Below are 27,668 nucleotides of genomic sequence, written 5' to 3'. Positions count from 1 at the left end.
TTAGTTAACAATTACTGTGACATGGCTTTTAGATGATGTGAACACTTTAATTATTCTAAATACCCTCAGAAATAACTCATTTCAGGTGTCAGAACTGAAAGATGGTCAACTGGATAAATTATTTCCATATTGCAGGCCTTGGCCAAAATTACGATAACTATTAAACAATATATTGTAGCCCTGGTTTCAAAGAGAGCAAGAGAAGCTCTCCCCTTGACCAAGCCGTCTTCCACTGAGAAGAGCGGCTTTTAGAGCATTTTCTGCAGTCGGGGGTTGAGCCCACTCTCATTGTACTAGCTCTTAACAGGATTTTCAGCCATGAAGACAGTGCTCTAGCACCACCAAAGTGCCTTTGTAGGACACACTTCTTCAGGTCAAGATGGTTCCAGGCCAAAGGTTCACTGTCCTGGTTCTGCCCTGCATATTTCAGAGTTTTTCTGCTCTAACAAACCTAGTTTAACCCAGGAAGGGTTTGTTAACGAGCTGATTAGTTGGGTCAGTAGAGAAAGCACTCAGTTATGCAGGACAGGAGTTCTCCAGGAACGCTATTGGGAACAACTGCAGGAAAGCTCGGACATGTCAAGGTGTTTGCCTATTTTAAGCTGAGATCCAAAAAGGTATGTTTATTTGGGAGAGCCTGGAACACAGCTGGAATGCGGAACGTTAGAGGGAGTCGTTCCGACTCGAAACTCGAGAAGGCTCCAGAAAAAGGGGGCGGGGACCTAGCGTGGGAAACCATGGAAACCAAACTAGGTCATTGAACAAACTTCTCTCCCTCTCGCTCTCTTTTTTGATCTAGTTAAGGCAGGGGTTTGTAGAAATGCGCTTGTATTTCCATATCAAAGATGCTGAAGTCTGGCCTCCCCTCCCCACTGCACATAATTTATTTGGTTCTCTTTTAATTGGTTTCCTCAGAGCCAGCATCAGCAGGGATCCCTTCTATGACATGCTTGCCACCAGGAAACGCCGCATCGCCAACAAGAAGTGAAAGTGCCGCTGGACCGCCAGTAGGGTGGCACACATATGCACACGTACACGCTGTCCTGCAAGACGCTCCTGAACAGCCGCTGCACGTGTGCCAATGTCGTCAACCTGGGACACTAAAACTGTGTCACGTGAGCTCACGTGACCCCAAATCCCTCTTTTACCCCCCCTCTCCTTATTTCTGTATATTTTCCCCTTCTTGTGTCAGGGCTGAAAAAACCCCAAACGCAGCTGTCGTTGTTCTCTTTGCACTTGCATGGATGTCAGTTTGCATACGTGGATGGCGCACGTGACGGCCCAGAGGACACACGTTGGGACTCCTCTTTCACTTCACAGACTTCAAAAGCCTGGTGTGACGTCAAACCGTCTTCAGCAATTACAGCAACACGCTTTCAAAAAATGCAGACACATTTGGTAAGAAATGAAAGCTTGAAGGGGCCAGTTAGGATCGTGGAAATAAGATCCTTGTAGCCCTGTAACTTTCATTTATTATTAGGCCATGTTGGCATTTTTTTCCGCAAAGTGCTCCTTTAATGACAAGGCTAAGAGCTACAATGCACTCCATACCGGTCCAACGATGCAGACCTATATTGTAATGCCATCGTGGCTCTAGATGACTTAGACTATTATCTCACTCTGGTGCTGAACGAGTCCCTGCCTGTGCCATTTGTTGAAGTGAAACAGCATAGAAAAAGCTTGAAACAAGTGTGATGTAAATGTGGGAATGCAATTTTAAAAATATGTGGCAGTCTTAAGTCAGCTGGACTGATTTCTTAAATTTTCAGACAGAATAGTTGAAAAAATATATGCCGTGCACCCTTTTAACTTTTCGTTGTGAATCGGCGGGTACCAGTCAATTTAAGCTTTCTGTTCAGTCTTTAGAACCGGCAGGTCTTACGTATCACACATCTCTGAGCAAACGTGCTTAACTGGGCTTAGTTTTTACTTTCGTGTCAGTCCAATTATATGGACTAACGAGCTGATCCTAAATCAGCATTTTCAGAGATGTCTGAGGCGTAGGCCTTAGTGTAGAAGACCGTCTTTTCAGTGGGTCAAAGTGTTGATGTGATGCGAATGCAGTTTTTTTGTTTTTCTGCTTGCCTGCTTTTATGTTCCCTTTACAAATCTTATCTGAACATCTTTTTATATTTATTTTCTCCGTGAAATTGTTATATTCTACCTGTAATTGTTGAAACTATAGACTTTAAGTTATGTGTAAATAATGTAAACAGTTGTCATCTTTATTGTGTATGTATGATTTATTGCGTGTAAATCTGCAGGTTACGTCACGCATCAGCTTTGGTTGAGGGCTTTCTCCTCGGCAGCCTTATACATTAAAGGGGAATTCCATCGATTTTGCAAAATTTCTGCACAGTTAAATGAGTGAGATGCGAAGGAAGCTGGTCAGAGTGGTGTGATGTGAAGTGCTGCATCCGAGAGAAATTTGCTGAGGGAGAGTTGTTCAGAGCAGAGGTGATAGGAAGCAGAAGGGCAGGCGTTTAGTGACTCGGCAAGCTCCCTCACACTTGTTATTACATCAAATCATAATGGATACATCACCTACTGCCCGAGACATTGTTGTACAATAATAGGATAGTAATTGGGCAGTCGTGGGCTGGAGGTTAGGGCTCTGGCCTTGTGACCGGAAGGTTGCTGGTTCGATCCCCAGGGCCGACAGTCCATGACTGAGGTGTCCTTGAGCAAGACACCTAACCCCCAACTGCTCCCCGGGCGCCGTGGATAGGGCTGCCCACCGCTCCGGGCAAGTGTGCTCACTGCCCCCTAGTGTGTGTGTTCACTAGTGTGTTTGTGGTGTTTCACTTCACAGATGGGTTAAATGCGGAGGTGGAATTTCCCCGTTTGTGGGACCAAAAAAGTATCACTTAAATAATATAGCAACATGTGACAGCGGACCATTTCACATCAAGCCGTTCTGAATGACTTACGTTTCAATGATTTAATTATGCAGAAGTTTAGGAAAACCTGTGAAAGTATTATAATCCTGTCAGGAGACATTTTATTTTCAACAGAAACCTTGATGATGATGATGATGATGTGATTCAGAACTATTATTATTATTATTATTATTATTATTATTATTATTATATTTTCTTGTTTATCCAGTAGTGATTTATATGTATTTGTAAAATAAGAGCTCTAGCCTATGGCAGAATGTTATCTTGGACTGACCTGTGAGGCTACACATTAATTTTTATATGTCTGTAAAAGCTATTGGTCATATTGTACATGATGTATAACATAAAGCATTGATAAAGCTTTAACCCTGACTTGGAGAGATGTCTTTCATCATGAGCCCTCTTTACATAACACACGACGAGGAACTCCAGATGTAATCCTACAGCCTGTGACGCAATGGGCCTGTGCAGTATTTGATGTCTTCAGTAGGGAAAAGGCTCCCCTAGTGTCTGACTGATTTCCTCGTCTCTTTTTTCTGGCTTGGTAGAGAGTGCCCCCTAGTTTTGTACATAATTTACAGACACGTCTCGTTTTGCATGAGATATATACTCACTGTGAGAAGCACCTGCTATGTTCTCACACACTTTATGACATCTACTGATCTTACAGCACCACTACATACAGGGGTGAACATAAAAAAACCATAAGCCCACTGGCTGTTTTATCAAGTGCACATACCATTCAATTGTACTTTGCAGGAGTACAATTACTGACTGTGTCCCATCTGCACAATTTGTGAGTGGAAAAGGGCCGTTACAGGACCACAGTTCACCAGATCTTATTTGGATGGTGGAGGAATCTCAGGAATTTTTAAAACATGTTTGTCACTGCTGGTTGGGAATGGTGAGAAAAGCCCACCAACTACAAAATATCCCGCCAACAGTGGTCCTGTGGTCAGAACATGACCACTGATGAAGAACTGGAGCTGGCTACCACAACTTGTGTGTGAAAATGAACATGAGCTAGATAACAAGGTTTACTAACAGTGTAGGTGTGTCTAGTGTGGACAGAACCCCAGACTTGGAACCTCAGATTTAATCCCATAGCTCACAAAGCAGTGGGCCTACGCCACATTTGATATTCGAAGGAGGTAAAAGGCTCCCCTAGTGGCTAACTGAATTAATGATCTGTCTTGGCTTGGTGGAGAGCACTCCATCCATCCATCCATCCATCCATCCATCCATCCATCCATTATCTAAGCCGCTTCTCCGTCAGGGTCGCGGGGGGTGCTGGAGCCTATCCCAGCAGTCATCGGGCAGAAGGCAGGACACACCCTGGACAGGTCGCCAGTCCATCGCAGGGCAGACAGACACAGACAGTCACTCACACCCAGGGGCAGTTTAGCACATCCAACTGGCCTGACTGCATGTCTTTGGACTGTGGGAGGAAACCGGAGTACCCGGAGGAAACCCACGCAGACACAGGGAGAACATGCAAACTCCACACAGAGAGGACCCTGGTCGGTGGAGAGCACTCGAGGATGGCAAATGCGAATAGTGTATCGAGAGATCAGGCACCTGCTCAGTCTTTAACTGTCCACCAGCAAGGCAGACCTACACATAGAAGCCGTGAGGCCATTTGTAAAGACTGAAGAGGGCTCGCAGCACAAAATGAGCCTTTCACAGTCACGCCGTGTTATTATTTTATTCAAAAGTTAATGGCTACATTTTACACATTACATTCAGTGGCACCTTAAATACCTGAAACGCAGACATTACAAAAGCAACCGTTTTTGTTTACCCAATACATTTACTAAAGTAAATCACATACGAACTATGAACAGTCATCAAGCAATGTATGCTATTTACATTTCTGATCCCCAAACTGGGGATGATATAATAATAAATTGATTTTTTGCAAATCAAATAAATAACCACTAAAAAAATGTGAATTATGCACAGAGTCTTGTACCCAAAGACGATTTGCTCCACGCTGCCCTGATTTAATGACACATACGTTGCTTTGAAAGCATTGCTGTAGAGGTATATGATGTCGAATAGGGTGGATTTCATTAAGAACAATCAGACTTGACCACACAAGGCTTACAATACTGGACTGTAAATGTCACTTTTTTTCCTTAATATGAAATATTACTTACAGTTACATCAGCATCTTCTATTCAACACAATATAATCAGTATTATGCTCTATAGGCGTGAACACTGGTGATTAGACTCATGTGACTCGTGTGTCTAAGGATTCTTTTTTGACGCCCTATTGCTGCCACTAAGGTACACTCAGAATATTTTTTTTTCCATTTATGAAGCTGCCTTATCTCTATATTATACATCGTATAGGAATATAAATATGTATTATACATCCAATAAATAATCTTTTCATACATTATCTGATTTTACAGGCCCTTCTATTGTGGTCGGTTAACAGTGTTAAAATCACACTGTAAATGATTACTGTGCACCCCCTGCTGGTGAACAGAGTCCACTGCAGCAAAACAGCTCTCAGGCTCAGCTCAGCACATCACCACCGCAATCAAAGAAGAAGGAAAAAGCAGAAGTCACACACACTCCTCACCCTGACCGACTGTCTGTCCACCCTCAGCAGGGTGAGGAGGAGACCTGGTCATATTCAGGGCATTTGAGCAAGGCAGGGTAGCTGGCGTTCATCTGGAGCGAGGCTTCGCTGGAGATGTCTGAGGGGCTGCGGCCGCGCGTCCACGCCTCCGGGTGCAGGAACTGGCCTGAGTAATCTGAGCAGTTGCTGAGGCGCGGCCGGTAGAAGCTCGGGTGAGGCTGGTACATCTCCTCAGCCGTGTAGCGCTTCATGAACAGGTAGACCGACATGACTCCGGCACTCTGGACGGAGAGAAGAAACACAGGCTTGGTTGGCGGTGGTTGGATAGTGTAGTGGGTAACACCTTTGCCTTCTACGCTGTAGACTGGGGTTCAATCCCCACCTGGGTAAACACCCTACACTATACCAATAAGGGTCCTTGGGCAAGACTCCTAACACCACCTTGGCCTACCTGTGAAAAATGATCAAATTGTACGTCACTCTGGATAAGAGCGTCAGCCAAAATCCAATAAATGTAAATGCTTTGGCTCTGAACAGAAGCAGGCTGTATATCTAATATAGGATCAGCAGCTATAGACTATTACTGATCTTTAGTGTTGAGATCAGGTCAGTGCTTAATGAAATGAAGCAACGATAAGTTTGATTACTACAGCAAACAATTATATCAATAATTTATCATAATTACCACTCAATACACTAATCCAATAAATAGGTCAATGAATAACGTTTTAAAACACTGTATATCCACATGGAACAATTATGAATATAAAGAGTTTTTGGAAAAAGAAACTTTCTGTAATAAGGGTGGTATTATTAATTATAATGTAGCACAGATATTTCTTGTATGTCTAAAACCCACTCCTAACAACAAAACCCTGCTGAAAAAAAGACATGTATATGTTGATGCTGTGCAAATTAAAAAAAAAAAAGTCAGTGATGTGCAAATCATTTAAACCCTATATTTCATTGCAAATAGTACAAAGTCAAAATATCAAAATGTTGAAACTGAGAAATTGACCAAAATGTTGGGACGAGGACCTGTGTACTGCTGTGTTTCATCACCTCTTCTTTTAACAGCACTCTGTAAGTGTTTGGGAACTGAGGAGACGCTGCTGTGGGTTTTCCCATTTTTGCTAGACATAGGATTTCAGCTGCTCAACAGTTCAGGTTCTCCTTTATCACAATTTGCATTTTATAATGTGCCAAATGTTTTCAGTGGTCACAGGTCTGGACTACTGGTCAGTTTAGCATCTGGACTCTTAATATGGAGCAATGCTGCTGTAATACATGCAGAATATGGTTCGGCATTGTCTTGCTGAAGTAAGCCTTTCCTGAAAAAGACGTTGTCTGGATGGCAGCATATGTTGCCAAAACGTGTATATGTCATTCAGCATAAACAGAATTTTCACAGATGAGCACGTCACCCAGGCCATGTGCACTAATGTCCCCCTAAACCATCATGAATACTGGCTTTCGAACTGAGCACTGATAACAAGCCGAGTGATCTTTAGCCCGGATAAATATTGATTTGTCGGACAACAGGACACTTCTCCGCTTCACCTCAGTGCATTTTAAACGAGCTTGGGCCCAAAGAAGGTGGCAGCATTTCTGGATCCTGTTTATATATATGCTTTATCAATAAATGAGTAAAAATTTTGACTTTGAACACTGATCGTTGGAGCCATAGTTGAAACTACAAGCATTAATAGTAGATCATTAGACTAAATATGTTGTTTTCATCATATTCTTTGCAAATCTGGGGGTTAGGGTTAGGGTTTGGGTTTATGATAAAGTCCCTGCTATGGATGGAATGGAACTAACATTAAAGGCTATACGCCAACATTTTTCTTTTTTATACAGAATATTGGATATTTTTACATTTCCTTGTGAAACTTTAAAGACTGGTGAAATTTTGAACTGGTGACGTGCTCTAACTAATGTGTGAACGCATTTTTTTTAACCTAAATTTGGACATATTTACTTCAGTTGCCAGTGCCTCAGAGGAAGGTAAGAGGAAATAATTGACGTGCATAAATGTGCCACAGCTGAGCACAGTGGAGTAACTTAAGATTACCATGAGATATAAGTAAAAGCACAATTATGGGAAATTTTGCAAAAGTGCATTAGCTGTGTATCGCTCCTCAGAGGAGTTTTGCTGTTTTGTTCTATGCCCTGTGGAAGGCAAAGTGGAGGCATTTATAAGCACAAAATCATTTCTGAAAACAGGAACTTTGAGGAAAAGCCTGGACCGTTCCTTCACAGAAGAATTCCACCAAAATTGCTGCGTCGTTAAATCACTGAGAGGTAAAGTTATTCTCACTGGTTTGATGTGAAATATGCCTTTCTACAAAAACAGACCGACCTATAATTGCTCACAGAGGTGGAGGCAGGAACCAGATGTTCAAAGAACACTACGTTATAGAAATTTGGTAAACAAAATGGTACAAATAAGCTGCCTGATGTTCGAGGCATTGTTTAACAATAGTTTTACTACAAGGTATAGGCCTCAGGTGTGTTTTTAAAATACATCCATGGCAGATCGGTACATGCCAGGTGTTGTAAGGAAAAAAAAAGCACCAAAGGAAAACATAGTTTGTCAAACTTTCCACTATTTAATCAATTTTCAATGTTACATATTTTGGGGCAGTCGTGGGCTGAAGGTTAGGGAGCTGGCCCTGTGAACGGGAGGTTGCTGGTTCAATGCCCACCGCTCTGGGCAAGTGTGCTCACTGCCCCCTAGTGTGTGTGTGTGGTGTTTCACTTCACAGATGGGTTAAACGCAGAGGTGGAATTTCCCCAGTTGTGGGGGTTAGGTGTCTTGCTCAAGGTCATGGACTGTCGGCCCTGGGGATTGAACCGGCAACCATACGGTCACCGGGCCAGATCCCTAACCTCCAGCCCACGACTGCCCCCTGCCTCAAAGTCTTGCTGTTTCCAGAGATTTAGGACTTCCATGAGAAATAACTCTAACAAAAAGCCTCGCTGCGCTTACCTCAGTCAGCAGGAAGGAGATGGCAGCGAAGGCGAAGGACCAGCCATACTTGTAGCTGAAATAGGCCTCATTACTTTTAGTCCTGTTCAAAACCTCATCATTGATGCTGGAGATGTAGAGAACAAGACCCACCACCAGAGAAAGACCTGAGATCAAGCAAAAGAAAAAAAGAGAGGTAAGAAGGACAAGAAGGGGGCGACACGCTCCATTTCTAACGAACAAGCAGAGCAGTACCTGACAGGATGAAGAAGATTCCAGAAACGAAGGCCAGTATGGTGCGATGGGGGCGGACGTGTCCGATATTATTAAGTACAAAGCCGATGAACATGAAGAAGAGGCTGACCAGAGGGAAGGGTGTGGCTGAGCGGATCATTTCTGCAATAAAGCAAATAATGGACATTATAAATAAGAAAATGACGCATGCAAGTTATGGCTTGGTGTACTAAACTTCTAAGAAAATCTCTGTTTATTCCATTTACTGCTGCTGTCTGGCCTAATTTCTCTATTAGAGAAGTACACAAACACTTTTGACCAGTACAATCAAGGGGGCAGTCGTGGGCGGGAGCTTAGGGAACTGACCCTGTGACCAGAAGGTCGCTGGTTTGATCCCCAGAGCCGACAGTCTATGACTGAGGTGTCCTTGAGCAAGACACCTAACCCCCAAATGCTCCCTGGGCGCTGTGGATAGGGCTGCCCACCGCTCCGGCTTAGTGTGAATGCGCTCACTAGTGTGTATGTGGTGTTTCGCTGCATGGATAGATTAAATGTGGAGGTGAAGTGACCCCGTTGTGGGACTAATAAGGGTCTCTTAATTTTAATATGGACAATATGACATTTATTGCCATCACGGTAGATTTTTACCCTTTTTTTCTTACAAATTTAGTCATTTAGAAGGCAAAACAGCTGTTATGTCGGCTGACAACACGTTTACATGCAAAGATTTTTGATAATCCCATTGAATACATTCCAGTTACAGATTTGGACTGAGGTGTTTATTCTATTCACCAATCTGATGAAATTCTTCATTTACATGTGCACTACAAGTAATCCGATCCAAAATGACACGCATGCGTGGAGTACCACCTAGAGTAAACGTTACCATAACGGGGAACATCACTTGAGGTCCACCACTCAGGAGCCTCAGTATGCTTTTCTGTGCATCAGGGATGTTGTCAACTCCTGCCAGGTCACTATGTAAGATTTGGGGACTAGGAGACCTCTCTGGTGGACATGTGTAAGTTGAGTGATACTTTTTTAATCCCACCACTGCATTTAACCCATCCATGAAATGAAACACCACATACACACTAGTGAGCACACACACACTAGGGGGCAGTGAGCACACTTGCCCGGAGCGGTGAGCAGCCCTATCCACGGCGCCCGGGGAGCAGTTGGGGGTTAGGTGTCTTGCTCAAGGACACCTCAGTCATGAACTGTCGGCTCTGGGGATCGAACCGGCGACCTTCCGGTCACAGGGCCAGATCCCTAACCTCCAGCCCAAGAGAATTCAAAGAGAACCATCTTCATCAGTGCAATGTTGATTTGCATTCGTGGCCTAAACAGCAAAGCTTCTTTGTGAAGCTTCTTCCTGATTGGCTAGAAGCTCCACTGACAACCATGAGCTCACAAATTGTGTCAAATACTGTACACAGCCCATTAAAATGTGTAGTGTTTGTGATTATATTCATATCTGAAATATATATTCTTTAAATAAAACTTACACATGGCTTGAATGAATTGCTGTTCAGGAAAACTTCGGCTTCTCGACTCCTTACCCAACTGCAATGGGCTACTCAGACAAGCCCGTTATTTCAGGCTTTACAGGCTGACTTATTGCTAAAAACTTTCAAACCCGTACTTTTTTTACTTATAAATGTTATTTTTAGGCTTTTCAAGCTACCTCTGAATTCTGCACTGCGTCATTAAACATAAAATATCAGCAGATTAGACTAGAACAAGCTTGTGTTGTACTAGAAGTCAGGCTGGAAGGTGGCAGGTTAAGCAGATCGTTTCTGCTGCTTTGTACGCTCTTGCTGCATAGCTTGTAAAAGCACTGATTACCGTTTTTAAAACATTTTAGATTTTATTATACTTAAGTCATTTACTCTTTCACTGATGTTTATTACACTGTGCCACTAACAGCCCACCATGGCTCACTTGCTGCCCCTCACTATTGGCCTGAAGACCTCCAGAGGTTGCTTTGTGGTCCAGTTGTGGTCCAAGTGATGAAGAGACCTCGTTTTAGCACGTTTTATTTTCTCTTTACTTAGTAATGTTACTTCTTTCAGCTCACAGTGCAGCTTAAAGGGCAACTGCATGCTTCATTACTTAGAGATCATAATAATACAGAGTTAATTGGATTTACTGCAGCAAAGTGGGTGAAACGCTGAATAAAACACACAGTTTGCAGTTTTTGAGGGCTGATGTGTGACAGAAGGATAGCAGCAAGAGTGAAAGGGAAGGTCTACAAGACAGCAGTGCGTCCTGCTATGATGTACGGTTTGGAGACTGTGGCTCTGTCTAAAAGACAGGAGGCTGAGCTGGAGGTGGCGGAGATGAAGATGCTGAAATTTTCGTTGGAAGTGACCAGGATGGACAAGATTAGAAATGAGCAGATCAGAGGGACAGTGAAGGTGGAGCAGTTTGGAGATAAAGCCAGAGAGGCCAGGTTGAGATGGTTTGGACATGTGTTGAGGAGGAAGAGTGGATATATTGGGCAAAGAATGTTGGAGATGGAGCTGCCGGGTAGAAGGAGAAGAGGTAGACCTCAGAGAAGGTTTATGGATGTAGTGAAGGTGGACATGGAGATGGTTGGTGTGAAAGTAGAGGAGGCAGTGGATAGGGCAAGATGGAGGCAGATGATCCGCTGTGGCGACCCCCGAAGGGAGCAGCCGAAAGAAGGAGAAGATTAAAGCTACCGTTATCTGACAGCATATTCTTCTTATTCTTAATTTTCAAACTCATCCTGCAGTCTGAGATACGGACATTGTTCCAACCTCGAAACGTTCGGTCTGAATCGGGAATGGTGGACTTGTATGCAGCTTTTTAATCGGATGCATGGTTTTCGTACAATCATCGTTACATGGTGACGTCTTTTGTCCTGTAGGAAAAAATAGGGTGCAAAAGTTTGCGCACCCGAATGTCATGTTTAGGTCCATTTGTTACACCCTATTAAAATGTGGGGAACCATAGCAACCATGTAGCACCATCTTAGCAACCACCCAGGATACCATAGCAACCAATTATCAACACGTTTGCAACCACATAAAATAACGTGGTAACTGTTCAGCAACACCTCAGCAACTACCTAGCAGCGACTTAAGCTGTGCAGTCGCTCTGTGTGTGTGTTCCAACTTGTCAAATGTCAGAAAAACTAACATCATGTAACATGAAACGGTGTTCAGGTATTGTGATGCTGTACTTTCGCCATATTGCCCATCAGTCCACCAATTAAACACGATTAAATTCTTCCTAGGCCACCAAGGGCCTCCCCGCAATCTCCCACTGCCAATACGGCACTGCACCGCTCCCCCTGCTGGACCTTGTTATGGTTATGTGGGCTGCCCGGCCACCAGGCGCTCGCCGTGGAACACTACCCCCAGGCCTGGCTCCAGGGGTAGGTCCCGGTGACCCTTTCCCGGGCAGGGTACACGATTTTTTGTGCATGATATGCATGGAGTAGTTTGGATCGCGTTAGTCTGGGTCTTCACTCCAGACCTGTTCGCCTTGGGAGACCCTACCAGGAGCATATTGCTCCCGATGACTTAGCTCTGAAGATCCCTAGACCACACAAGCCCTTCCGCCACGACAAGGCCCTGATCCAGGAAGGGCCTTACCTTTTACCATAAAGTAAAAACTGTACAGCCAAGTGTAGCCTGCCCTTTTTATTTCTGGCTGGCATGGCTCTGTGCTTCAATTTAGAGGAATGTTCTTCTCCTTATATTAATAATATAACATTCTGACTTCTGTACTGGGATTCATATTGTGCTGTGAAGCACCTGCCAATATCCGGCCTTCTCTCAGCAGCATGGAAAATTACAAAGGATGCAGGGCTCAAGATTGAAATCAGTAGCGAGTCTGAGGAGGCTTTATTCTGCTGTCTGAAGGTGAGTGTAATATAGACAAGAGATGACTCATAAGCAGCCAGTGTGAGCAGGAAACACTCTGATGTGCTGGTGTAATATTGTAATCGTACAGCGGAGATAGGACCTGCAGATAAAGGGCAGAAGGTCCATCCATTCATTTAAATATTAAATATATTAAACCGGGAATCAATCTAATACATCATGGGATATCGCACTTCATGTGTTAATTCTTCTCGTCTTGGTTTATTTTCACATATTAACAAACAGGGATTACAGTGGATAGTAATTCTCTTGAGTCTAGAATCGTATTGATCGTTTGTTCATTGTGTTGTTACTGAAATAGAACATGTTTTGTGTTCAGCAATAATGTAAGATTAGAGAACAAATGGCTGATGACTTATGGTTGTTGCAAGAAGCCTAAAAGAAGCTAAACTTTTATTTGGAACCAGTTCAGTGTCTCAAATGCATCTACGTGTTCTGACCACAAGAGGGCACTATGCAACATTATTACTCATCCTGCTGCCGCAAGTCCTTATATAATACAGCAATAAATCTTGTGCGATGTGTTAAACACGTGTTTCATCACAGTTAGATGCCTCTAGGCATGATGCTCAGCACAGCAGCTCATTAAAGCAGAAGCCTGTTAATTTTTCTAAATTTTAGAAGCTGTTCAGAGCAGTTTGATGTGACATGATTCACTATGGAGAAACGAATCAACTCATATTTCTTGATGGGAATCCGAATCAGAACTGAGCAACTGTCATACAGCTTACACGTGGCCACCCATCAAGGTTGGATTCCATGCATGGTTATACTGCATAGAGGTCCCAAAGCAGGTAATATGCAGCCATTTGTTTAATGAAGTCCTTAGGAAATCACAGACAGACGAAAAGAACTCACTCAGGACGCTGACTGTAGATTCACTGGTCAGCTGGACACTCATGGGCATGACGTACTCTATAGTAAAGCAGCGGCCCGTCTCCTCTCCTACAGAGAGAGAGAGAGAGAGAGAGAGAGAGAGAGAGAGAGAGAGAGAGAGAGAGAGAGAGAGAGAGAGAGAGAGAGAAAAAGTGAGAGAGACAGAGAAAAAAGAAAGAGAGAGACACAGAGAGAGAGTGAGAGAAACACAGAGAGAGCGTGAGAGAGACAGCGAGAGAAAGAGACACACAGAGAGAACGAAAGAGAGAGAGAGAGAGAGAGAGAGAGAGAGAGAGAGAGCGAGAGAGACACAGAGAGAGCGAGAGACACACAGAGAGAGCGAGAGAAAGACAGAGAAAAAGAAAAAGAGAGAAAAAGAGAAAAAAAGGAGGAAGAGAGCAAGAGAGCGAGACAGAGAAAAAAAGAGAGAGAGAGACACACAGAGAGCGAGAGAGACAGAGAGAGAGAGAAAAGAAAAGGAGAAAGAGCGAGAGAGCGAGACAAGAGACAGAGGAAAGAGAAAGAGAGAAGGGAGAGACACAGAGAGCGAGAGAAAGAGACAGAGAGAAAAGAAAAAGAGAGAGAGACACACAGAGAGTGAGAGAGACAGAGGAAAAAGAAAGAGATAGAGAGAGAGAGAGAAAAAATATAAGGAGAAAGAACGAGAGAGCAAGACAGAGACAGAGAAAAATGAAAGAGAGAGAGCAAGAGACACACAGAGAGAGAGAGAGAGCAAGAGAGACAGAAAAAGTGAGAGAGAGAGACACACACACAGAGAGAGTGAGAGAGAGACACACAGGAAAAAGAAAAAGAGACAAAGAAGGAGAAAAAGAGTGAGAGCGAGAGAGAGAGAGAGAGAGAAGGAGACAGAGAAAAAAAGAGAGAGTGAGAGAGAAAGAAAAAGAGAGAGTGCAAGAATCACTTTGACGTCAGAGAAATGACTCTTTGATGCTGACGCACACAATGTGTGATGAAACTCACAGGACCATGATGGAGAGATCACACTCGAAACAGTCACTCAGTCAGACAATCGTCAGTCTCTTCACTCACACTTAGTGACACACACACACACACACACACACACGCACACACACACACGCACACACACACACACTTAAAACAACCAAGCAACCTACCTGAAGAACTGAGGAGCACGGTGCTTTCCCCTGATTCCATAAACATTCCTATTTGAAATGTTACAATAGAATTGATTATTTATTATATTATTTATACTGTCTATATTTATACAGTTATATTATTATAATTGTTTATATTAACTATATTTATCATGTCTATATATATTTTTATTGTCTGTATTCCACTCCTGTGTAAATAGGCCCTCCATGTGTTTTCATATCAAAAGACCTGATCTGAATTATGATGGATGTCCCAGGAAACACAGTGTGGAATGTTCAGAAATGTTTGTAGGTGTTATCTAAGCGTTATATTAAACTTCCAGCAATGCGTGAATGAAAAAGCTGAAATGTGATAAAACATTGCTCAGTGTCTTGGTCGGAATATTCCAGTAAGCGTGCTTGCCTGACATCCCTGAACTAAACACCAGCATGAGCGTGAAAGCGCGGAAGCGAAAGTGGAGAGAGTGAAAGGAGACTTCCATGTCGTCACGGTCTCTATTTTCATCATGGTTTTTAGTTTTGTGCCATGTGCCAAGTGTTATGACAAAGGGACCAGTCCAAATAAACCTTGATCCATTCCCCTGCAAACTTAAGAACATTTTCCAGCTGCAATTTTGGAGATACAAGGTTTTGTCACGACAGCAGCGATGCGCAGGTGGTGGTGCAGTGTTGTAGACCACTCCAATGTCCAATTACTAAAACATTAAGACTCCAGCAGCACTTCTGTGTCTGATCCACTCAGACCAGCGCCACACACGCTAACACACCACCACCACCACCACCACATCAGTGTCGAGAATGATCCACCACCAAAATAATGCCTGCTCTGTGGTGGTCCTGTGAGGGTCTTGACTAAAGAACAGGGTAACAGAGTATCAGAGAAACAGATGGACTACAGTCTGTAACTGTAGAACTACAAAGTGCAGCTATACAGTAAGTGGAGCTGATAAAGTGGACAGTGACTGAAGATACAAGGAGGTGCAGTCACTGAAGTGGCCAGTCAGTGTATATTAAGTGCCCAATTAAAAAGAAAACACAAATTTAGACAATTTAATGAACATTTACAGTATAACTTCCTATTAGTTCACATTAAAGGAAATCTAAGTACTGTAGTGTGTTTAAGAAATATTTTGGCATGTTAGTTTAAGGTTATTATATATATATATATATATATATATATATATATATAAAGACATGCAGTCAGGTCAATTGGACATGCTAAATTGCCCCTAGGTGTGAGTGACTGTGTCTGTCTGTCTGCCCTGCAATGGACTGGCGACCTGTCCAGGGTGTGTCCTGCCTTCCACCCAAAGACTGCTGGGATAGGCTCCAGCACCCCCCCGTGACCCTGACGGAGAAGCGGCTTAGAAAATGGATGGATGGATATATATATAATAAATAGTGATTTTCTGGACGTCAGTGTGTTTCTTTACCCATCTCCAAGCCGCTCCTCGAGGAAGCCCAGTATTATATGTAGTTAAAAAGCAGCTCCTGGTTTGACCAATCAGTGCTCAGTAAATTGAGCTCATGATGTAATTGATGATATTAACGAGTCTCTGTGGCGGCTGTGAAGGTGTCCAGGAAAAATATGGACCCGAGAAATTCTTGTTCCTTTTTTTTGTTTTTCTGTTTATCTGAATTATGAATACGACTTTATTCTGATGTATATTGTGATAAACTCACTGCTGAGGTCAACTGGTTAAACATTTTCTTAGACGCCTAAAACTTTCACACAGCGCTGTACATGCATGAAGAGTAGGAGCTGTGAGCTGGGTGAGAGGAGTTGCGAGAGAGCAGCTGTGCCTGTGTACAGCGTGGCTGTGGCTGATAGTGAGCAGTGCGGTGCGTTAACAGCCTAAGCTAGCTTGTAAGTGCCACCGTGTGACTTCCAACCAAAGCAGGTCCAACCGCTCACCCACACAAGCGCATTCATACATTCATCACAGCAGCATAAGCCAGAGAGCAGAGGAGCGTGCATGTTCACGTGCCCATGTCTCACATTCATTTAGAGATTCATGTGGGTTCTGTACGTGACTGAAATCTATTTAAACGATCGCCGTCCGTCTATCTGCACAGGGATGGATTTAAGAAGATGTGTGCACACGCGTGTTAAAAATCCTTCTCCCGTGGGGCTCCAGGAGACAACCCATCATCATGGATCTTCTTCAGACACACTCTTTAAATCCTGCTCTCCCTGATAACTATTACCATGGTAATGTCAAGGGATGAAGGTTAGAACAAAGACTTAAGAGCACCATTGTAGCCTTCCTAATAGCTCCAGAGCCTCTGGGCAGACCAAGCACGTAAAGGTTGGGGGTGGTAGAAGTTCACTATGGTTATGTATGTCCTCATAAACCAACACCACTTTTGTGCTTATACTTTAGATGCTGTTTAATTTGCAGCATCCATATTTTCGCTTTGTCTTTTAGGAACTAAGGCAACCAGTTGGCCCTGCTCAGTATCAAGAATTCTCTCCAAAACCTTTAAAGGTGGGGCAGTCGTGACCGGAAGGTCGCCGGTTCGATCCCATTAACTGAAAGGCAGCTTAAGAGATATAAGCTACCAGCTTTGGTCAAAATGTGGGAAAATTTCAACCTTATTAAATAAAAAACGTTCTGTAGAGCAGTGATTTTTAAAATGGTCCTCAGGGCCTCCCAGAAGGTCCACATAGAGCAAAAATGTAGACCTCAGGGGCCCTGAGAACTGGTCTAAGAACCACTGCTTTAGAGTTATCCCATAGAGCAGATAGTACCTCCAGACCTTAGTTCAAGTTTCCAGTCCAGTACTTAACTGAACTGTTGATGTAACTGATTGGCCACTCCCTGTTGTACCTACCAGTGACCACAAAATCCGGGACTGGAAACTGAAGGTCCAGATGTGACCACTTCTGCCATAGAAGAAACACTTTTGGGTTCCTATATAAGATTTCAGTGGATGTTTCTTTAAAGAACTACGTTTGTAAATGAGATGTGTGAGTGTGGCGCACCATGAAGTTTAAAGAACCTCCACACAAAGTGTAGACTCTTTACCAGGTAAGGTTTGTCTAGAACTCTATGCTCAAGACAAGAACCACTGAGAAACCTTGATTTTTTGAATATATCTTCTAAACAGGAGAGATGTATCAGGGCATTTTCACACCTACTGTGTGGTGTGGACATTTATGGCATTTGGCAGACGCTCTTATCCAGAGCAACTTACAATTTGCTCCATTTACACAGGAAGGCCAAGGTGGTGTTAGGAGTCTTGCCCAAGGACTCTTATTGGTATAGTGTAGGCTGCTGAAACAGGCAAGGGGATTGAACCCCAGTCTACAGCATAGAAGGCAGAGGTGTTATCCACTACACTACACCAATAAAGTGTGGACCAATAACACTTTATTTAATTCAGTTGGTTTTGACAGGTTGTGCACTACACGACTGATAATCTGCTTCTAAGACACCAAATGGGGGAATTCAACATCAGAACATCCCTTCTCTCCAAGTACCACACGAGTGCCATGCTGCCTGCACAATCTGCCCGTTTTAAAACTTGAAACAAATCTGATTTTCATGGAATTCAATTAAGCCAAACAAATCATAGAGAAGAGAGATCAAGAAAGGTTTATCGTTGAGGCTTTGACTGCGATGCATGAAGACGTCATGAATCACGTGTCTTTATTTTATGTAACATAATGAGAAGGAATCTTCCCTCAAGGCAAGCTGACCAACCAAAATCGCTATAATTATTTTTTTTGGACAATTTTCCAACCTTTATCCCTTAGAATCAAACTGACTGTTTCCGTTACTGTGTCTTTAGCGGTGTAGGTAGACGATCTCTGTTCCGCTGTAAACGAGTTTTGGTTCATCACTAAATAATTGATCGCAAAACAAACATTGACTGTCAAAGAACATGTAGGTGTGTTAATTGGCAGAGTCCAGTTGTTGCAATGTGGAACCAACCACGCTGAATAAAAATGTCACAAGAACTCCAAACTCTTTTTGGGTGCTTTGGCAATTAAACTAGCTTTGATAATATTTCTGTACAGGTCTAAAATTTTTGTGCTACATTTTTTGTCATGCACAGCTCATATTACTTTTCATTTTGCCTCTGGGAATGTTAGAAACCAGTTCGTCACTTTGAAAACAAGAGGAAAGTACTTAACAAGTGTATCACTGCGGTCAGAAGAAAATCTCATATCTCCAAACTGGCAACTTTACAGGAGGAGGAAAAAACTTACTCTACTGTCAATGTAAGTCAATGGAACCAGACTTTTTTCCAACTCAGTTTGGACCGTTTGTTTTGATCCATTCATCATGAAATGTACACACAATGTAATGGGCAACAGGCATTTTCACATTATATCAAAAACAGAAAAACAACAAAATTGGAGATATGAGGTTTTCTTCTGACAGCAACGATATTCAAAACCAAGCATTAACTGAAAAAAAAGAAAATGAAAGGGAAAGCAAAACGAGTCAGTTTTCTCTGCTGTCCAGCTTTTATTACCAATGCTTGTTATTCTCTCTTGCTTTGTTCTCTTTCTGACTCATTGGTGTTACTCGCACTCTTGTTTTCAGATCTTTGCTTCTGGGGAACACAGCCAGTGATTTTCACACTCCATACGCACACCAAATTTTGTTTTGCTTCATCAAACTCATCACTTTTTCCCTTTTTTCTCCTTCTGGCACAACAGAAGATTGGTTGGCTAAGGGAGCCAGTTCTCTGTGAAGAACTGGCTCTCTTAGCCAACCAAACACCAAACCTGGCAGCTTTATAAAATCCTGGCTGATCAGCTCCAGCTGAACGCAATCAATCCACTCGGCCTAGCAGGCAGCTTTAGAGAGAGCCACCAACTTTAGCAGAATTTCAGAATTCTAGAAGGAACTTCTAATCAAGGAGGAATGGATTACGCTCATAAACACAAAACTTGTTCCTTTAAATAACACAAGCTGCTGGCTTTGCAAGGGGGCAGGTCCACCTGTAGGCATACAGGATGCAGGAGGAGGGAACAGCGTTGTAGCTGGACTAAAGTTCTCTGTATGCTGTATAAGAAGCAGGTGCTTCAGCAGTAGGAGAGCCAAACAGACACAGACGATGATCGCCTCACCATGCTTTCATCGCTAGTCTGGCAAGCTGTTCTGGTCATTAAGTGTCAACTATAGTCCGACCGATAAATCGGCTTGTCAATATCACATTGAATTCAGAACCATCAGCCAGCAATTAGACCTCTGCATTCAACCCATCTGCGCACTGAAACACCCACATACACGGACACTAGTGAACGCACACACTAGGGGACGGTGAGCACACCTGCCCGGAGCGGTGGGCAGCCCTATCCACGGCACCCGGGGGAGCAGTTGGGGGTTAGGTGTCTTGCTAAAGGGCACCTCAATCATGGACTGTCAGCACCAGGGCTCGAACCAGCGACCTTCTGGTCACAGGGCTTTGCGAATGCAGACCATGCCTTGGTAAGTGAGATAATGAGAGGAGGGGAACTTTGGAATTTTGGGCTAGAGTTCGATACGGCTTCTGCGGGTCACGAGAAGGCAGACCCCCCCCATTAAAGATCAATTGCAGGCGCGGACAAGATTGAGGAGAAAGGGGAAGAAGTGGGGTGCGAAATTCGTCACAAATAGGAAGAGTGAAGGACCGGTATTTATAGGAAGCTAGTATTAAGCTGAAGTTCTGCGCGGCCTTTCCTCAAACGTCAGTCATGTGATAACTCCATTATTAGGCCCTTGAGTATTACGCTACTTGAGTGATGTAGGTTAAGCTGTTGACAAAGTTGGCTGTAGATTTATTCATGAAACAGTGTGGCACTTTTAGTGAGTAAACAAACATCAGTCCTATTGTTTCTCCTTGGCTTGTCACTTTTAAAAATTCTCCGGCATCGTCACTTACAGCAGCTTAATGCTTAAATTAGGCTGCCCACAAAGCTAATGCTGTAGTTTTCAGTGGAGATCAATGTGTTAATGAGCGGTTAATCTGTAGTGTTTAACTTATTCTGCCTAAATGACCAAGCTGAAGTCAGCACATTCGGAAGCTTCTAGTTTGAATTTTCCTGTTCCACCTTTAATAGTGAAGCAGTTACGTTCCGATCTGCGAGGAACGAAGGAGATCTTTTACACTTGAAGACACTCGAAGACACTTGAAGAACTTTTCCAAATTGTTCACATTGCCATAGTAAGCTGGTTGGTTAAAGGGCTTCTCATAGACATTCTGCCTTTCTTTTTTCGCATATGTGGAGATAAGCAAGATTTATTAATGGCAAATCCAGGGTCATCGTCGTAACAGTCCAGGTTCAAGTGGCCAATACGGAGAGATCGGGGGTCAGACATGACAGACACCAGAATTAAACAGAACAAACAGGTGAACAGACATTCAGGAAAACAGGTGGAGACATTCAGGGGCGGAGTCATGAAACTAGGGGGCTAAACCAAAACAAACGCACATGGGCTAAACCAAAACAAGAACACATGGACAGGACTGGGAGGGGCTAATTGTGACATATGTCATGCATTTCAGAAGAAGAAGAAGAAGAAGAAGAAGAAGAATATCAGCCAATATATCAAATATTGTAGGAGTGTTTTTTCTCTCCATAGTTTTAATGATTTTCGCCATTTATGCTCTGAGCTGAAGGCCTAGCTCTAATATTTAGGGTTTACCACTGGTGATCTGTCACAACTCATTAACTTGGGTAACATGAAAAATGTTGAGCTTAAAATCAGCATGAATCAGAAACCACAGTGCATCTTCCTTCCATACATAAACAACGCAGTAACAGAGAGGGTCTCTCAGCTAACTGACACTGTTGCTTGATGGTAGGTTTGAGTGGTAAGGAGGGCAATACAAAGACCATCTGAATGCATCCAAAAGGGGCACTGATCCTGCCTGCTGCACAAAATGAGGGGTATACACATGGAGACTGGTTGACTAGTCTATGCAACCTCTAACACATACAGTTCGTTCTCTAACTAATAAGCGACATAAGCAGCTGCTTAGAGCCCTGATCCACCATTATGTTGTCTAAGAACCTCAAGTGAAGGGAAAAGGCAACAATGCCTAAAACAGAACGTACACATGTGAAGCAGAAGGAGAGAAAGAGAACAGTAATAGAAAAAAGAGATAAGGAGAAAAAATGTATGTGTTGTTTTTTGTGGCTTTGTAGTTATGCGATTTGTTTTGGCTTGGCAGTTGCACAAGAAGAAGCAGTGGATCTGCACTCTGTCTAACAAAGCGATTACATTTAACGCAGAGCTAAACTGGATCGTTTGGGGCAGTCGTGGGCTGGAGGTTCGGGATCTGGCCCTGTGACCAGAAGGTTGCCGGTTCGATCCCCAGGGCTGACAGCACATGACTGAGGTGTCCTTGAGCAAGACACCTAACCCCCAACTGCTCCCCGGGCGCCGTGGATAGGGCTGCCCACCGCTCCGGGCAAGTGTGCTCACTGCCCCCTAGTGTGTGTGTTCACTAGTGTGTATGTGGTGTTTCACTTCAGGGATGGGTTAAATGCGGAGATGGAATTTCCCTGGTTGTGGGATCAAAAAAGTATCACTTATCACTTATCACTTATCACTTAACCCCCAGAGGGCTAAACTGCCTCTGCACATACACACAGACACTCACCTGCCAGGAAGCAGACCCTCCAGAGACCGGAGTGCAGGGACGTGTGGATGTCAGTGGTCTGGTTGAGGGGCAGGATGACCCCCTCCTCCAGGTAGAGCCAGTAGTCAGTGCTGACGGCGATGCCCAGCAGCCCCAGCCCACACACCGCGAACACGCTGCTCAGCAGGGTCAAAGCCTTCCTGCCACACGTGCTCATACCACCCAGTCTCCAGCAGGGGGCGCCCGCAGCACAGCCAGAAACTGGAGGTCGGAAATGAAGAGGGGTGAAAAGCAGATGGGCCATTAAAGGGGGTTTCATTATAAAGTCTCAATGTGTGTGTCAGAGAAACGCGTCTTTTTCTCCTCTCACATCCGAAAGACGCAGTGAGTCACGCGAGGCCCGGAATAGACGTGCAGAGGAAAAGAAGGAAAATGAGAATGGAGGTGGAGATGCTGAAGAGGGCGCTGCTGTTGGAGGCACGCGGATGCAGAATGTACACAATGCTGAAGGCAGCAACACTAATGGCTTCTCTTAACATGTGCTGGTCTGTTTACCTCAGCAGAGCTATTCTGGAGCGCCACACGCACACAAGCTTGTATTCCTGACATTATCATAGCAATATTACTTACTCGTCAACTCACTCTTCACCTGAATCCAACCCGAACCTTCTCAGGAGGGACGGATCATGGTCTCACAAGGCCCTTTGGAGGCCCCAGTACACGTGCGCTCTGACAAGAGTGCAAAAAATGACCAAAGATAGACCTTTAAAGGGCCGATATCATAGAAAATTGGATCTCCTCACGTTTTTGCAATATAAAAGCTTCTAAAAGGTGCCACTCACTCACCAGTTCACGCAGTTAACATATGGAAACAGCTTATTTTGAATTCAGTGTTTGTGATGTCACAAAAACCAGCTCATTTACATATACCTGCCCATTCAGTATACAGCATTCTATCCCATTTCAACGTTGATGGACTAAAAAGTACTTCTTTTTGAGGAAGGCCCAATACAGGGCATCCAATCAGAAAAGACCTCATGTACAAATATCAAAGGCAAGGTCTTAAATGCACAGTAACACAAACAGCCTATTTAAGGGAAACAGAAAGGTTAGAAAATAGTCCGGGAAAACTTAATTTGACAGTTATTGGTACCTAAAGGCATAAATGGACTTTAAGAATAATATGTGTCCAATTAAGAAAATGTTGTCTATGCCCCTTTTAATTAACGGCTTATGTGCACTAAGAAAATTTTTTTTTGCATATTTCTGCATATTTTGGTGTTAGGGGGCTTTTTTAGTCATCACACATGAGGGCTTTTCATTCATCTAATTTGTTGCATCTGCATTGGACAGTCTCTTGTAGTGGTTGGTTGGTGTAGTGGGTAACACCTCAGCCTTCTACGCTGACTAGACTAGGGTTCAATCACCACCTGGGTAAACGCCCTACACTATACCAATTAGAGTCCTCTTAACACTACCTTCACCTACCTGTGTAAAATTATCGCTCTGGATAAGAACGTCTGCCAAATGCCGTAAAATGAGCCACATTGAGATTTGTGATCTGAGGCCCATTGACGTCCCTCGCAGTCTATGGACCCTGACGCCACTGGCCATCCCTGCATCTCAGTAACCGAAAGGAAATCTTTCTTACATATTACATTTTGTTTCAAAATATTCATGCTTTTCCATCATCTTGAGGACATTTGGTCCTCACAGAGAGCTAAATACATGACTGCCTCTCCCACATACACACACAGAAACAGTAACTGCAGGCACTAATGAGGCCCTTTCACTCCTTTCAGCACATCTGTGTAGGCTCAGCTGCAGGTGCAGCGACAGCATGGCGACTCTCTTTGTTCAAATCTCTGCCAGACCAATGAAGAAATCTTAGAAATATAAATAACAATATAATAAGAAGTAATAGCAGAGTGGAGAAAATCACCACTTACCATTGTTTGAGCTTGAATTTGGATTAAGGAGCACAAACTGAGCAAATGGACTTACTAATAGTTCTGAATTAAGGGTTTAAAATCAAAAGTACAAGTACTGGGTGTATGCAGTCTTTGTGCGGTGCATGCTGGGTATTGTAGTGAGAGAGCATTGACAGACACGAAATAATACAAAATCGTGGATGATGTGAAACTAATGAAGCTGAGGGAGGTGCTACAGAATGACACACAGCACAACAGATAATATATTACATGCTACAAGTGCTATAAATGCCCCTTTACGGCAAAGAATATTTAACATCTGTGCAGTATTTGACTACAAAAATGAGACTGTTTGCCTCACAGAAAGAAATCTCCAGTGTAGCTGGGCTTCGTTACTGATTACAGTCCATCTGGAAATGCAGGGGTTTGTGTTCACAGACCCACAACGCAGGAAGAAAGCTGAGGAGATTCAGTCAGTTAGGACACTAATGACCTGTGTCAAATGATAACGCTGTTACCTTTGTGACAGTTTAATAAAGAGCCCCTCCCCTCCTCAGGAGATGAGTCATTTCTTTGTTGCTCTAATGGTGGGTGGGCGGGGGGTGTTCACCTGTTAGTGATGTGGACTGACAGTAGGAAGACCGAAGTCTTCAAACCGGAGCCGGAAGAATCGAATAAAGAATCGCTCTCCATCTCACCCCTCGCTCTGTTTCTCTGTCTGTCTGTCTGTCTGTCTGTCTGTCTGCCTGTCTGCCTGTCTGCTTGTCTGTCTGTCTACTGGTCTGACTGTAACAAGTAGAACATGAAAGAATAAAAGGGAACATTTTCATGATACTAATAGTATCAATAACAGCAGCAATAACAATAATAACCCTAATAATTATAATAACATAATATTCTCTCTCTTTCTTTATTTCTATTCTTCCTCGCTCACTCTTTCTCTTACTGCTCTCTCTCTCTCTTTCACTTTTCTTCTTTTTTATATCTTTGGCTCTCCCCCTCTCTTTTTTGCTGTCCCTCTGTTTTGTCTCTCTCCTTCTCTCTCTCTCTCTCCATCTCTCCCTTTCTTTCTCCCCAATTTCCTCTCTCCCTCTATCTCTATCTCTTTCACTCTCTCTCTTTCTAACTCTGTTCCCCTCTCACTTCACTCTCTCTCCATCTCTGCCTTTCTCTCTTCCTCTTTTTTCACAGTCTCTCTCCTTCTTTTTTCTCTCCCTCTCTTTATCCTCCACTTCCTCTCTCCCTCTTTCTCACACTCTCCGAGCGGAGTCTTCCGCTCCCTCGCTTCTTATCTTCTGAGTCTTCTTTCTCTCCCTTCCTCTCGGTCTAACCCTTCCTCTCACCTTATCTTCTACCCCCTCTCTCTATCACTCTCTTTTCCTCTCTCTCTCTTTCTATCTCCCACACCCCCCACCCCCGTATCTGTGATTAGAACAGACTCATATACACACTGCCTGCTCTGTCTTTCCCTCCAGCTCTCTTCTGTACACACATATGAACCACACACACACACACACACACACACATATACACACACATGCACAGATACACACACACACATGCACAGATACACATACACGCATACACACACACAGACACACACATGCACAGATACACATACACACACGCAGATACACACACACACACGCACAGATACACACACATACACCTACACACACACATGCACAGATACACATACACGCATACACACACACAGACACACACATGCACAGATACACATACACACACGCACACACACGCGCACACATACATGCATACACATACACACAGACACACACATGCACAGATACATATACATACACACACACAGATACACACACACACAAACACACAGCTGAGAGTGGTGGTGATGATGTGAGATGTCAGATGAGAGAGTGACTAACAGGAGCTGATTGGCTGAAACTGTAAAGACAGCGACTCAGACAGTCTCCGCGAGAAGGGTTCTACATAGTACCAAACAAAGGTTCTCAGACTTGTTGCAGTGGAACCTTTGTGTAACACGTAGATCCATATAGAGAAGAATCATTAAACCACTCAAAGAACCACTTACACAATCATATATATATATATATGTACACAAATGACCACTGTAAGAGGTCATTGAACACCACACTATGCCTTTATCCTGAACTTACATTTTGCCCAGCATTCCAGTGAAGCCAATTCCTCAAGTCTCGAAGCTGAAGGCTTCTTGCTCGAATTTTCCGCTCCTCCTTAAATACCAACTTCAGTCTCGCTCACAGACACGTATTCATACAACATCAATCAACTGTCCGTTTCATATTTAATAACTTCTCTAGAGCACACAGAACTTTTTCAGCCTTCCTCTGCGCTCCTGTCCGGCCTCTATGTCCAGTTTACACTGGACACCGTCATGCGCGCGTTTACACGAGATAACTAAACCTCTCAGCTGTTCCATGCAGAGCTGATTTATTCAGACAGAGCGTTTCTACGCGATCCTGCTGCGCTCTTGGTGGCACAGCGCACGGCTGCGTTGTTGACTCGAGACGTGAACGGTCCGTGTTCACCATGAGGAGAGCAGCGCTATGAAGACCTGAAGACTGAGACCTCAGGCTCCGTTAGAATGATGAAGCTCATTACCTGAGAGAGATCAGCGGTGTGAGGGACCGGCTGCTGATGCTGCTGCTCGGCTCGCTGGTTAATGCAGTGAATGCAGCGCAGCAGTGAAAGTAGTGGAGCTGCACTTCAGTTCAGTCCGATGAACAGTGGAGATGCTCACTGTGGACACGCAGCTCTCAGCTCTCAGCTCCAGAGTCCTCACACACACGCGCTGCATCTGCTCTTGGTTGCTGCCCACTAAGTTCACGTAGGACGCCTTGATTAAGACGAGGGAGGAGTCCAGCTCCCTGTTCAAACACACCCAGCTCACCAGTCCATTACCAGTTTAGAAGGTCCAGGCTTCACTGGATGGCTCTATATGAGTTTGAAGAACCTCCATATAATCAAAATGGTTCTATACCAACTAAAGGGACGTCCCACATCCACACCGAGTCAAGACCAGTTTTAGAATTGGGTGTTTTAGAGCAGGGAACAACCTCAGGGGCCGTTCTGAACTCCTCCAGCTGAGCACTCCCAAAAACAGAGGTGCCAAGAAGGGAGATCTGTAGAAGAAGCCTTTTCACTTTTGTTAAAGAAATCTGGTGGGGCAGTCGTGGGCTTCGGTGGGGCAGATGTGTGCTGGAGGGAACTGGCCCTGTGACCGGAAGGTTGCTGGTTCGATCCCCAGGGCCGACAGCACGTGACTGAAGTGTCCTTGAGCAAGACACCTAACCCCCAACTGCTCCCCGGGTGCTGCGGATAGGGCTGCCCACCGCTCCGGGCAAGTGTGCTCACTGCCCCCTAGTGTGTGTGTATTCACTAGTGTGTATGTGGTGTTTCACTTCACGGATGGGTTAAATGCGAAGGTGGGATTAATTAAGTATCACTTAACTGATGGGTCTCTATAGAGCCATTTTTGTAAACGAGATGTGCAAATTAGGAACTTTAAA

The 27,668-nt window shown here is 43.9% G+C and overlaps 2 protein-coding genes across 4 annotated transcripts in view; one reads left to right on the top strand and one right to left on the bottom strand.

Annotated features, from left to right (window-relative positions):
- The window catches only part of cyth3b (cytohesin 3b), a 58,526-nt gene extending 57,157 nt beyond the window's left edge, over positions 1-1,369 (top strand). For both annotated transcript variants that reach the window (XM_017714064.2, XM_017714065.2), the window contains exon 13: positions 916-1,369. In XM_017714064.2, coding sequence (XP_017569553.1) covers positions 916-988 — 73 coding nt within the window. In that variant the 3' untranslated portion in view covers positions 989-1,369. The remainder of the gene's footprint in view (positions 1-915) is intronic.
- Positions 1,370-4,589: 3,220 nt separating this feature from the next.
- On the bottom strand, positions 4,590-27,107 carry cacng5b (calcium channel, voltage-dependent, gamma subunit 5b). Of its 2 annotated transcripts, XM_037545022.1 has the most exons (7): positions 26,761-27,107; positions 22,229-22,468; positions 14,624-14,671; positions 13,470-13,556; positions 8,719-8,859; positions 8,485-8,630; positions 4,590-5,773 (listed from the first exon to the last, which is right to left on the bottom strand). In XM_037545022.1, the coding sequence occupies exons 2-7, from the start codon at positions 22,422-22,424 to the stop codon at positions 5,516-5,518; spliced, it is 876 nt and encodes a 291-aa protein (XP_037400919.1). In that variant the 5' UTR covers positions 22,425-22,468; positions 26,761-27,107; the 3' UTR covers positions 4,590-5,515. The 2 variants fall into 2 exon arrangements, with proteins under 2 accessions (XP_037400919.1, XP_017569555.1); XM_017714066.2 differs by lacking the exon at positions 14,624-14,671 and having other exon boundaries at positions 26,761-27,104.
- Positions 27,108-27,668: the final 561 nt, after the last annotated feature.

This window comes from Pygocentrus nattereri, chromosome 14 (genome assembly GCF_015220715.1).
Source record: "Pygocentrus nattereri isolate fPygNat1 chromosome 14, fPygNat1.pri, whole genome shotgun sequence".
In the NCBI taxonomy this organism is placed as follows: Eukaryota; Metazoa; Chordata; class Actinopteri; order Characiformes; family Serrasalmidae; genus Pygocentrus; species Pygocentrus nattereri.
Note: the sequence above shows the minus strand (reverse complement) of the source record. Positions and strands in the feature narration are given on the sequence as shown.

Bases quoted from the DNA above. Each gene is read 5' to 3' on its own strand.
- cacng5b (XM_037545022.1), bottom strand. From the start codon at position 22,424: ATGAGCACGTGTGGCAGGAAGGCTTTGACCCTGCTGAGCAGCGTGTTC. The intron at 14,672-22,228 runs GTGAGTGTCTGT...CATTTCAAATAG, and splicing joins GAGGGTCTGCTTCCTGGCAG to GAATGTTTATGGAATCAGGG. The intron at 5,774-8,484 runs GTAAGCGCAGCG...CTCTCCGTCCAG, and splicing joins TCTCCTTCCTGCTGACTGAG to AGTGCCGGAGTCATGTCGGT.